Genomic DNA, 12,694 nt, shown 5'->3' on the forward strand with positions numbered 1-12,694 from the left:
GGCTTTAACCCCTTCGGTGCTGATGACGGCTCCCGGTCGTCATCAGTTACGGTGGGTGTGTGCTGATGACGGCCGGGAGCCGTCATGACCACACCGCGATCGGAATTTGCCGCACAGGCGCAGAATTCCGGCCGCGGCGGAGGGGTTAAAAGCCAAAAAAGCGGAGGTAATGTTTTCACCCTATTAACAAGGCAGTGCTAACATGCATTAGCGCTTGTTAGCAGCCTTGTTACCGATGCCTCGCTTTGTATCTCTAATGAGATGCAATGTTGGCGTTTTGTGTCAAAATAAAACATAAAATGTCGCTAACTGCACTTCTCCGTATTACCAAGCAGGTCCCGCACACCCATAGCGATAAAAAAGCAGCGCTAAGTGCGGTTATCGCTGTAATCTAACGTCTGCAAAATGTCAGACTTAGCTATATTTCTAAAGGGAGGTAGATTCTGAGGCTAAGTCCACATCTCCCTATTACCAAGGATTCCCTGATCGCCACATTTGTATTGCTGGATTTCCAGCAATATCCCCTTATTTTGCCGCTATCGCTGGATTTGTTATCGCTGTGGGGATAAACGTTGATGATAACGCGTTATCTCAGCGATTTAATCCAGTGATAGCTGGCGATAAGAAAAATAGCGCTAAACGTGCTCAGCGATATTTATCGCTGTGTGTTGATAATATGCCCCTAATATTGTAGACAGAACATCGAAGGAAAATATCGAAAAATAAGTGCATATAGAGAAAGTATAGGTTTATTATTCCCAACTCCACATCTATGCACCTTCAAGACACATATACCATTAAGGTACATATATGTGGCGTTAGGTATAGAAAATCTAAACTTACCTTTCAATACTTTGCTCATAGGTATAGTGTCTTTGTCCAATGGTTTTCCAGTGGCACACCTGCCTCACATGCTTTGAAATGTCAATCATGTCCTTATAATTTTAAAAGCCTCTTTTGCTTGCCACATTCCATTGCTGTAAAAGTAAATTGTATTTGTGCATTTTTATGGTACCTGCAGAATACATATACCGTTCTACCAAAGCCTGCTTGCCATGGTCTTCACGATTAATGACATCAATAGAAGTCACAAGATCTTACCTAACACCACCTTGGGATTTCGGATCTATGACTCTTGTCACTCTCAGGTTTCAGCAGTCGGGGGAACCTTGCAGCAGCTGTCAGGTGGGACGGAGACAATCCCAAACTACCTGTGTCAGTCACACCCCAAGCTGGCTGGCTTCATCGGAGATGGACCGTCCGCAGGGGTCCTCCCTATGGCTAACGTCCTTGGCAATTACAGGTTTCCTCAGGTAAGGGATGAGTATAAACTTGAGTTAAATCATTGCAAATGTGATTTTTAATAACATGAACGGAGTTTGGTTTGGTATGGCCAGCGGCAATACATGCTGATGGCATAATCCCTTTTTAGGTCTAGCGACCTATCTCAATGCGCATGCGCATTGAGCGGGAGTGAGTTATAAAGGGGCTTAAACAGAGGTTTAACTAGCTGGCGATTTGGTGCTGTGCCCGTGCGCTTTTAGGTCAATGCGCAAGCGCATTGACCTAAAATGCGCGTGCACAGCATCAAATCGTCAGCCATCTGTTGCCCAGCTTGGTGCCGCTCCACCCCCTGCGGCATCAAAGGCTTTCACGGCCGGGCGTGCTTTCAGTTTCAGGAGCGCTGCATTGTTTTCACGGCCTGCCTCCGGCCGTGACTCGCATTTCTTCTTCCTTCCAGCGCTGCCTTGTTTGCTATAACACTCCATTTATTTTGGTATACTTCATAGTTGTTTGCTTATCGGACACTTTCTATCTGGTACCTTTACATGTTCAGCCCCGTTTTTCAGTTTTTAGGATTGACTTTAACGTAACTTTATGCATGTGTTTTTCTTTGGACACAAAGCACCCATAGTCTTTCTTCTATTATCACATTATTACGGTCTGTCATGCCTACCCGGGTTATTCAACATCACTTTGCGATGATATTGTTGGAAATGAGCTCGGTCTCCCGTATCACGCTTACGGTAAGCGCTCCATACCCACTGAACTTTGGGTATCGCACTACGTGTGCAATTGTTTAATCTACCGTTCACACGGACGTTGAATATACCCTTCACTGACCGCACTCACTGTGTTAGATGTTTCAAAGTTCCTGAATCACTCGAAAGCTTATCTTCTGTGACGAAACTGGTGCTCATGTAAAGCGTTCTGATACCCGACGTCTCCGGTCCAGCTCTCCAGTCTAGCTCGCGCTATATAAAACTAAAATAAAATAAAAAGAGCTGTTTGCTACATGTAGGGTTTCTGCCCCTAACATGCATGTCTTAGCTACAACTTCATGCTCTTTAATTTAAATATCTTTCCGTGTCACACGCGTTTGTCACTCTCTTTCTAGTTTAATACAGGAGCCTATGACCTATGCCCTTTGCAACCCTCCCATTCCTTGTCTCATGTAACGTTCGTGTGTTTTTGTGCTCGGAAGCATACAAGTGCTTCACACCCTTCTGGGTGAAAGGAAACGCCAGCGGGTGGCTTCCTGGCAAACATTCACTGCGCAGGCACCTCTGTTCAGCAGCTCACCTCTGACATTACTTTCAATCTCCCATCCTTCTGTTTGCAACCCCTGACCTTCTGCCTCTATTCTCTGCCCATCGCTCTTCTCTCTGCCCTTCCATCTCCCTCCCTTGAACTCTACACTCTCATCCCACTTACATTCTCTCTGCCTTTGCGCTCTCACTTCTATATTTCTGCACTGCACTTCTCATCTATCCTCATTTGACTTTTTTATTCTCTCTTTTTCCTCACCTCTCGCTCTCTACCTCCTTTATGCACTTTCTTATTCTCTTCACTATGCCCAGTCGTGCTCTTTGCCTTCTACATTTTGTCTACGTTGTCATCTTACATGCATGCCTTTTTCCAGGTAACAGTGGTTATGCTTTCATTCTCAGACACATTTTAATGATTTGTTTTGTAGTTTCGGATGTTTGCTCAGTACCAGAATCTCAAGATAAGTCGTTGCTTTGGCCTGTTAGTCTCATCCAAAGGCCTTGTTCACTTAGTCCTTGCAGCATGCATGGGATGTCTTCTCCTCCACTTGTGTGTGGCAAACCCAGCTGCGAGCCTGGGCAGGCCTGGCCCCCTGATCATCACCAACTCCTTTAGACCTGAGCTGACTTTCGAGGAAACCTGTATGTCGTTTTTAAAAAAAACAAGCATTTGCAATGCAATAGGTCTCGCAGTTGTGAGAGTTTGAGCTATTGGCATTTTAAATGCCAGTGCCTTTTATTTATGTATTGGTTTTTAAAACATAAATAAAAGGCATTGTCATTTACAATGCCAATATGTGTAAATTACAAGAACTTTTATTTAACTATTAATTATTTAAAAAAATTAAAAGCCATTTGTATTTGTTATATGAATACATTTAAGTCACGTACATACAAAACATGTGGCATTACAAATGCTATAGGTGTCACATTTGAAAAAGTTAAAAGTATTGGCATTGTAAATGACAAAGCAATTAATTTTGCTATTTTCAAGACCAACACATAAAAAAAGTTGTCCTTTACAAAACCAAAGCTCCAAATTTTCTAATGCGAGACCTATTGCATTTCCAATGCTTGTTGAATTTGCATCCATGCCATTGAATTGTTAGCTAATTCTGATTATCAATTGTCGCATCTTAACTCGTTCTCCTTTCTAATGAGTGCCTTTGACATTCCATATTTAGCATTAGCACATGGTTGGTGATAATTTTTCAACACACAAAAAAGGCTTATGACTGCTTCTGTCATGCACAGATTTTTTCTTTAAATCAGAGAACGTACAAAAGAATAAATACTTCATTTGATATACATGAAATTAAAGTAATAAGGAAAAAAGAGTAAAAGAGAAAAAACTCTATGTCAAACGTTTAATGTCTGTACAATTATTAAATTCCCTTAAATACCAGGACATACTATATGTCGTGACACTAACGTTCAGTTCGAAAGAATTCTGGTTCATATTCTCTGCCATCAATCATCAGTAAAAGGAAAGTCGTTTGAGCAAAACCTCCTAGCAATAGTCAGTATGGCATCCCTGGTACCATAGAAAGTGCGATGCCACTTTTTGACCTATAGCCTCTACACATAGCATTGGGTGTCAAATTTGAGTCCAAAGCAATTTTCAGATATTTGGATACTGTGGACCATAAGTCAGTAAAGGAGAATAAACAATCCCATTAATTAACCCCCTAATTTAGCAATGTTATCCTGTGTGTAATAAAGATCAAATATTTGCTTGTATTGCATGAGAAAAATTTCTTTTGCCTTTTACCCTACACTTTTTCATTGAATTACTCCCAGACAGTCACACAATAGAGGGATTAGGTGTGACTCAATGAGACATCAGCTGACAGGGTGGGTGGGGTCAGAGCTAAGCACAGCCCACTTTCAACAGGATAGCTTGTTCTCTGCCTTTAAAGGGCCTAATGAACCTTCATTGTTACTTTAGCTAGCTTTGAACCAGGGCAGGAAATGCCATGTCCTTTAAAGTTACTGTCTAGAAGCTTTTCCCACCTTCCGGAAAACAGGGCACTGGGGTATAAAAGTATGACCTCAAACACCAATTCTTCAGGTCACTTCTGGACCTGTTGACACTCTGCCAGGAGGAGGACTTCAGTTCTGAAGGATGGACAGCCACTCTGGTGGGCTGTTGCTCTGCAAGGCTGCGGACCTGACTGGATTTCTGCCTGTTTGTCCTGCTTCTCTGCTACTTTCTTCCTGGGAACAAGGACTAGATCTTCAACTGTACCAGGACAGGGGTTAGTTTGCTGTCCTCTAGTTCAGAATTACAGGGACACAATATTCTTTCACCATCTTAACCCCACATCTGGACCCAGCCAGTGTGAGTCCTGACCCTCCAAGTGGTGCCCTCCAGTCCTGGACCATTGGAAGTGGTGCTAAAGGTGTCCAGATAGTCCAAAATCCAAAAATGTGCAAAATACTGCTCTGAGAACCAGTAGGAGACCAGGAACAACCTGCTTGTCCATCCACCTGAGATGCATTGCCGATAGGATTGACTTTGCAGCTTTTCCAGCTCTGTTCTTTTGTGCAGAAGCAAATCCATTTCAGGTGTCCTTCACCAAAGGGGTATCCAACCTCATGGAACTGTCTTTGGCTACAGCCTTCTGCCGCCCCCCACTGGAGATTTTCCACATCCATTTCTGAGACCGAATGTAGAAATCTTCACTGTGGCTTCAACCCAAGGCTATTCTGGTGATTACGCTCCCCCATCAGACACCTACATCCTGCAACCTTGCCCAGCTGAACTTTACATTCTCAAAGCATTCTTCTCAAGAATCCAAGTCCAAAGGTAAGCGATGAGTGGGCCAAACCCACTTCTTATTTCCGAAACGTGCTCCATTGGCCTTCTTTTTCACCTTTGACAAGATCTCCTACAATCTGATGTCCACAGTTGGTGCTTTGATCTTTTACATTGTCGTTTTTACCAAAACTTTGAAAAACTCATAACTCCAGTTCTACTGTTTAGATTTTTGAGATTTATAAAAATATACTCTATTGGTTTGTGTTGTTTTGTCACTATATTACTGTTTGTGTAATGCATAAACACTCTACACATTGCCTCTAAGTTAAGCCTGACTGTTTTTTGTGTCAAGCAACTCAGGGTTAAGCAGAGGTAAATTTAGGGACTTTTTGTGGTTCACCCTGCATGGGAATGACCAAGGGCTCACACCCCACTCAACCAACATCCCACTTTCTAAGACAGATCAATAATCTGAAGCCTAACTGTGAACATCTTTCCTCCTTCTTCTTGGTAAGACAAAAAAGATTGAAACTGACTTAAGGGCTGCATTGGATCTCCTTCCCGCTCCACAGGAACGCCTCCTAAAAGTGGCTGAGTGAAATCCATAAGATTTCACTCAGTCGCGCTTGCAACGCAACTCCATCAATGCGCCACCTTTACAGCACAGATGCGTCACGCATCTGTGCCGTTTTTGCCCTATGGTGTACCGCATTTACAATGCGGCACATCCATGATGGCGGAGGCATGGCGCACAATAACTGGCGCAGCCCTGCTGATATGCAGGGATGCACCAGTTATTGTAAATCTGCCCCAATGAATTGTGGTGCTGATTCAAAACCTATGATGAAGCTACCATATAAAAAATACTGTCTACTCTCAAACCCTCAAACGACTTCAATGATCACTGGGATGTTGGGTTTTTAGGTATGGTCAGGAAGATTGGCGCTCAGACTGGTATCCGTTTCTGGGTTGTATGTGCTGTCGGTATAAACGGTGCCGCCAGGGCAGGGGAACTACCCATTAACCCCCGTTGTTTTGTGAGTCAGGAACACACAACAATTTGATAGGCACAGTCCCAGGCACACGTGGTGCGGATACAAAGAAGTTGCGGTAGTCTCTAATGGTAAAATATTCGGAGGTCAACATCACATGGGTCCCACTTGGACGTGCTCCTAGTCGGGATAGCCAGGTACGTGGACTGGAAGAACAGAGCGTAGTGGGGTCTGTAATGGCCTGAATTGGCCTTAAATAACGAGCCTACAAGCGGTGTGTAGACGGGAGTGAGGGTGCACCGGCCTGCTCATCCTGTGGAGAGGTTCGGCGATCCTAGGTTAGTTCCTGGCTATCCTGACTCGGAACATGTCCAAGTGGGACCCACGTGATCCTTAAACACGGTGCACCCGCCTTCTGTTCCTGTACCAAGACCTTCTAGTTCCCCACATAATCTACTTCACTGAGCTTAGAGGCTGGCGTCTTGCCCTTCTTAGCACATCGCATCACCCCAGGCCGGATTGGATTTCTTACCGGCACTGAGGGGCCTTACTCATGTACCATTCAAACAGTATAACAACCCTGAAGAGTCACAAGCCTTTGCATTGTGACGAAAGACTTGTCGGCTGATTGTTTGATTCCATATGATTTTTTCTCATTAAATATCTCTCAAGAACACACTGAAGACTTCAATGATCCACCACCCTCGTATCTCTTCAATGAGATTAAAACCTCACTGCTTCCATTCTGGACCAAAATAGTAAACACTTTGCTCCATCAAGGTACCATACCAGAATGCTTTTATACCACAAAAAACCTGCTCTATATCTCAAGGATAGAACATCTTGAACATCCCCCGCCTTCCTCAATGGTGTCTATCTCTCTTCCACAAGTTCCTAACACCCAATCACCATAAAAAGTGTGTGAGGAGTGGGAAGGTACCTCACGGAAACAACAGCCAGGGAACTCCTGATAGGTACTCATCAGTGTGTTCCACTTATCATCATTGGTAACCTTTCCACTGAAATCCAAATCAATGTGAAAATAATGTGCCCAACTCAATTTGTGAAACATACAAAAAAAACTGAAAAACCTGACCCCCTGAGTCAGAGCCCCCTGCATCAATTGTCTGGCTCTAACCCACTAAAAACAAGCTAGACAACCACTAGCACTATATCCGATTTTATTTACTGCTGGGTGTCTGTTCACATTAAAAACAAAGAACTACTTAAGAGTGATTAAGAGTGTGAGTGTGAGCGTGAGAGGAGTAAGTGTCCTGAGGCGGAAAGCCGGGACTGCGTTGATTTTAAACACATTGCGATTGCTGCTCTGTTTTTAATCTGTGATTTACGTTTTTAAACGTCACCTGTGTCTGTGTGCTACTTATTTTAGAAAAAGGGCCACTGTTGTGCACTTTACTTGAACCTATCTCCGGAGGCTATTTGCTCCCGTAGGTTCCGCCATTTTGGGTCGGGAGCCGGCCGAGCAGTGCAGTGCTCCGCCCCTCCCGCCCTTTCCTCATTAAAAGACAGACTTTCCACACGCCACACTGATTAAGAGTGTGAGCGTGAGAGGAGTAAGTGTCCTGAGGCGGAAAGCCGGGACTGCGTTGATTTTAAACACATTGTGATTGCTGCTCTGTTTTTAATCTGTGATTTACGTTTTTAAACGTCACCTGTGTCTGTGTGCTACTTATTTTAGAGAAAGGGCCACTGTTGTGCACTTTACTCGAACCTATCTCCGGAGGCTATTTGCTCCCGTAGGTTCCGCCATTTTGGGTCGGGAGCCGGCCGAGCAGTGCAGTGCTCCGCCCCTCCCGCCCTTTCCTCATTAAAAGACAGACTTTGCACACGCCACACTGATTAAGAGTGTGAGCGTGAGAGGAGTAAGTGTCCTGAGGCGGAAAGCCGGGACTGCGTTGATTTTAAACACATTGCGATTGCTGCTCTGTTTTTAATCTGTGATTTACGTTTTTAAACGTCACCTGTGTCTGTGTGCTACTTATTTTAGAAAAAGGGCCACTGTTGTGCACTTTACTTGAACCTATCTCCGGAGGCTATTTGCTCCCGTAGGTTCCGCCATTTTGGGTCGGGAGCCGGCCGAGCAGTGCAGTGCTCCGTCCCTCCCGCCCTTTTCTCATTAAATGGCTTCCCTCACTAGGAAGTGCAGCGGACGAGCGCAGCGGGCGCGCCGGCGGCGCGCCGAAGGCGAGCCCGTCTGCGCCCGTCCGCGCCGGACCCGCGCCTAGGGCCGTATCCCCTGCATCTCTCGATCTAAGTCTTACATTTAAACAGACCTACAATAGAGAGACACTTTTGGCCCTAAACAATAAATCCTCCAGCAAGGGTTGTATAGTTTGGGAACCCGGGACGATGGCACCATTTGCATCCTCCCATTGCGCCAACTGCTCTCAAATGTTGCCCAATCTACTCTGGCTACCTATTACACCCCAAAGAAACCAAAACAAGTTCTCTACTAGAAAAAAAGACTCTCTGGTGAAATGCCTCCTACTCAACACGAGGTCGCTAGTCAAACACAGCTTGGAAATAGCAGAGCTAATCCAAGATGAGGACATAAAAATAGCATTCATTACGGAATCATGGACTGATGCAGCATCAGGTCCGGATATAGTCAAAGCCACTCCCCAGGATTTTGTCTGCCACACCCTAAACAGGGACAAGAGGAGAGGGGGTGGTCTAGCCATCATCCACCATAAAGACATCAGACGCTCCTTTCAACCTGGTCCTACTGGCCTTGATGAATCTCTGCTTTTCAACTTTACCTTCGCAAACCACTTGTCCTTCACAGGCTGCCTTGTTTACAGACCCCCAGGTGATAAAGCCCGATTTCTAGTTGCATTGAGTACTCTACTAGAAACGGCAATATGTACCCAAAGGTTCACTCTACTGGGTGATTTTAACTTCCATCTGGAATGCAATGCAGACTCAGACACTCGCGAGCTAATTGAACTTCTGCAGGGGATTGACATGATGCAACTGGTATTGGATCCCACACACAGGGCAGGACATACCCTAGACGGGATTTTCTCGAATTATCCCAGTCTAAAAGTTAGCTTGGTTTTACCAGTTTCCTGGTCAGATCATTCAGCGATTCACTTTGCCATTCCCCTCACCACTCCTGATAAACCACCTAGCACCAGAAACGTCCCGAGACAAGTTAGAAAATGGAAAAACATTAAAGGGGACAATCTGGACGATATATTAAAAAACTCCCGGACTCCCCTTTCTAACAACGTGGAGGAAGCAGCTAGGACTTATACGGCCTGGCTGGACCAGGCTTGTTTACTCTTGGCCCCCCCCAAAACCACCCACTCCACTCGGGTAAATCCAACGGCACTGTGGTTTACTGAACAAATTAGGGAACATAAAACACGATGTAAAAAGCTCGAAAAGATCTGGCGTATGAATTATAGCGATTCGGATAAACAAACTCTTAACGCTGAGCAAAGACATTACAAACATAGAATACTACAAGCAAAAAAGGCTTATCTCACGAAACTGATAGAAGAGGCTAGCAATACCCCCAAAGAACTATAACAAACGGTCTCTTCCCTAGCAAACCCACAAACCACAGATATTCCCTCTAGCCTTTCACTCTGTGAAAACCTGGCCACCTTTTTTCGTGAAAAGGTAGAGAACATCTTTTTTTCCCTAGACAGTCAGGTGAAGACCTCCTCCTCGAGGGAGGACCCGGATCCCCCTGATCCTGTGGAAACACTTCAACACTTTCAGCCCATCACGGAAAAGGAAGTGGTGAGACGTATACTTAAAATCAAATCAGGCTCCCCTCATGATCCCTGTCCGACCGCTGTGGCCAAACTAGCCCCAGAGGCCATTGCCAGAGGACTCACCCCCCTTTTTAATCAGATGCTAGAGAAAGGGGAATATCCCGCCAGATGGAAGCGAGCCTCCATTCTACCCCTGCTAAAAAAAAACTAATTTAGACACCACTGATATGAACAACTATCGCCCGATTGCCCGACTCCCCCTCCCGGCCAAAATAATGGAAGGCAGCCTGAATGCGCAACTCAGCGCTTTTTTACGAACAGGGGACCATCTTGACTCTTCCCAACACGGTTTTCGTGCGGAACATAGCACGGAATCCGCTCTGATCAAATCCATGGAAGACATTAGGCAGGTGATGGATGCAGGAGGCAGAGCGGCCCTGATTTTGTTAGATCTCTCCGCGGCCTTCGACACGGTCCACCACAACTTGCTGGTGGACCGGTTGAGGGCCTGTGGAATCCAGGGAAAGGCTCTAAAAATCCTTCAAGCTTTCCTGTCCGATAGAACTCAGACAGTGGCGCGAGGAGGCCATGAATCACATTCATTTGTATTTCCCTGCGGAGTCCCCCAGGGATCCTCGCTTAGCCCTACCCTTTTTAATGTTTATGTGTCGACCCTTGCACCGGTGATTCAATCGTTCGGTTTTCAACTCACGGCTTATGCCGACGACACACAGATTGTGGTGTCCCTCTTACCCGGTAACACTGATAATACAGCAGACAGATTCAAAAACTGTATGCACGAAGTGGGTTGCTGGATGGCACAAAGCTGCCTTAAACTGAACTCCTCGAAGACAGAGGTCCTGCTCTTTGGAGCAAGGGAGAACTTCTGGTCCCCTAGATGGTGGCCAGACGAAATGGGACCGCTCCCCGTGCCGGTTGACAAAGTAAAAAACCTGGGCATACTGGTGGACAGCTCTCTGTCCTTTAAACCCCAGATTAATGCACTCTCTTCCTCTCTGCATTATACCCTCAAAACCATTAGGATAATTCTCCCGTATTTGGAGAAGAAACACAGGAAAACGATAATTACAGGCCTAGTGCTTTCACGCTTGGACTATTGCAACAGCCTGATGCTAAACGCCCAGCAGAGTGTACTTAATAAATTCCAACTGCTGCAGAATGCAGCCGCCCGCCTGATCACCGATACTCCCAAATTCACATCGGTAACTCAGGACTTGGTGGCACTACACTGGCTGCCAATTCGTAAGAGAATTGCATTCAAGGCACTATGCATGGTCTTCAAAGCCCTCCACGACATGGGCCCTAGACACATGAAACTGCTTTTTTGCTGGCACAAACCGGCACGAACCCTGAGGTCAGGAGAACTGGCTCTGGTCACGGTCCCCAGAATTAAAAGAGCTCGCTGGGGAGGTAGGAGTTTCTCCCTTAGGGCGGCAGAGGCCTGGAACAAACTCCCACTGGTGCTGAGACAAACTCAAGACCTGATGGTCTTTAGAAAAGGACTCAAGACTTGGCTCTTCACTCAGTAAGCCTGCTCACCCACGCCAACTCTATCATACCAGCGCCAGGACACCTCCGGGTAACAGAGCGCTCTACAAATGTGCTAAATAAATAAATAAATAAATACTGTCGCACTTCGTCTTTTATTATATGAAGCCAACATGTTTCATTGCCTAACAATACTTATCGGTAACTTCTTCAGGGCTAGGGGTCAGTGAACGCCACACTGTGACTTCACAGCTTGATACCTGTGGAACATAGACACAGATAAACACATACACAAAAAACACTGAGTGACACCCATCAGTAATTGCTCTATGAACTGCAGTTCACTCCTTTTTGTAATTGCTCATTGGACAAGGATACCAAAAATGTTTATTTACCTGGTGGTTGCCACCTTTTGGCATACCTACAGCCACCAGTTTGGGAAATGTGTATGCATCCACGTATTCCAATATTTACAACTCTGTACCAGTCCACATCTTTATACTGTTTTTATATACTGCGTTTTTATATACTGCAAGGCAAATCCAATTTCATGCAGAGGAGTCAATCATCACTTATCACTGGTTTATTGCATTCAATACCACATGGGCTCTGCTCACCCAATACATTTACTCCATCTATTCCTCATATCTTTATGGTGGTAAATAATTGCTGCCACCCTTACATCCACATTGTGGTTTTTTTTCTACACGATTGACACCACCAGCCGGCGGACACCAGAGACATGCTCATCTAAGATGTCAGTTCTCATAACTATGTGTTGGCAACTACCTTGTTCCACTCAGTGATGTCTTTCAAACCCTGTCGGTTCGCCCTTTCCTGATAAATCCATCTGGCCTCCCTGGTGATCAATCTGTTTTCGATACTCAGTGCATCCCCCCATACTTTCTCCAAGACGACCCATTTGATATCTCTATGGTGGTGTTTCTGTTCTCGGTAATGCACCACCAGGCAGGTAGTCAATTTGCTGGCTTTATTGGTACACAGATGTTCCTGGATCCTGATTTTGATCTTGCGGGTTGTCAGACCAATATAGTGAAGCCCACAAGGGCATGTCAACCGGTATATAACGTTAGTGGTATTACAGTTAGTAAATGCATTCGTATATCACGTTCTCCC

The 12,694-nt window shown here is 45.3% G+C and overlaps 1 protein-coding gene across 1 annotated transcript in view; it reads left to right on the top strand.

Annotated features, from left to right (window-relative positions):
* Positions 1-12,694, top strand: part of LOC144783888 (extracellular calcium-sensing receptor-like) — a 130,675-nt gene that overhangs the window by 18,893 nt on the left and 99,088 nt on the right. Inside the window, exon 2 of the mRNA XM_078662631.1 lies at positions 1,022-1,313. Within this exon, the coding sequence (XP_078518757.1) occupies positions 1,022-1,313 (292 nt within the window). The remainder of the gene's footprint in view (positions 1-1,021; positions 1,314-12,694) is intronic.

This window comes from Lissotriton helveticus, chromosome 10 (assembly GCF_964261635.1).
Source record: "Lissotriton helveticus chromosome 10, aLisHel1.1, whole genome shotgun sequence".
NCBI classification, from domain to species: Eukaryota; Metazoa; Chordata; class Amphibia; order Caudata; family Salamandridae; genus Lissotriton; species Lissotriton helveticus.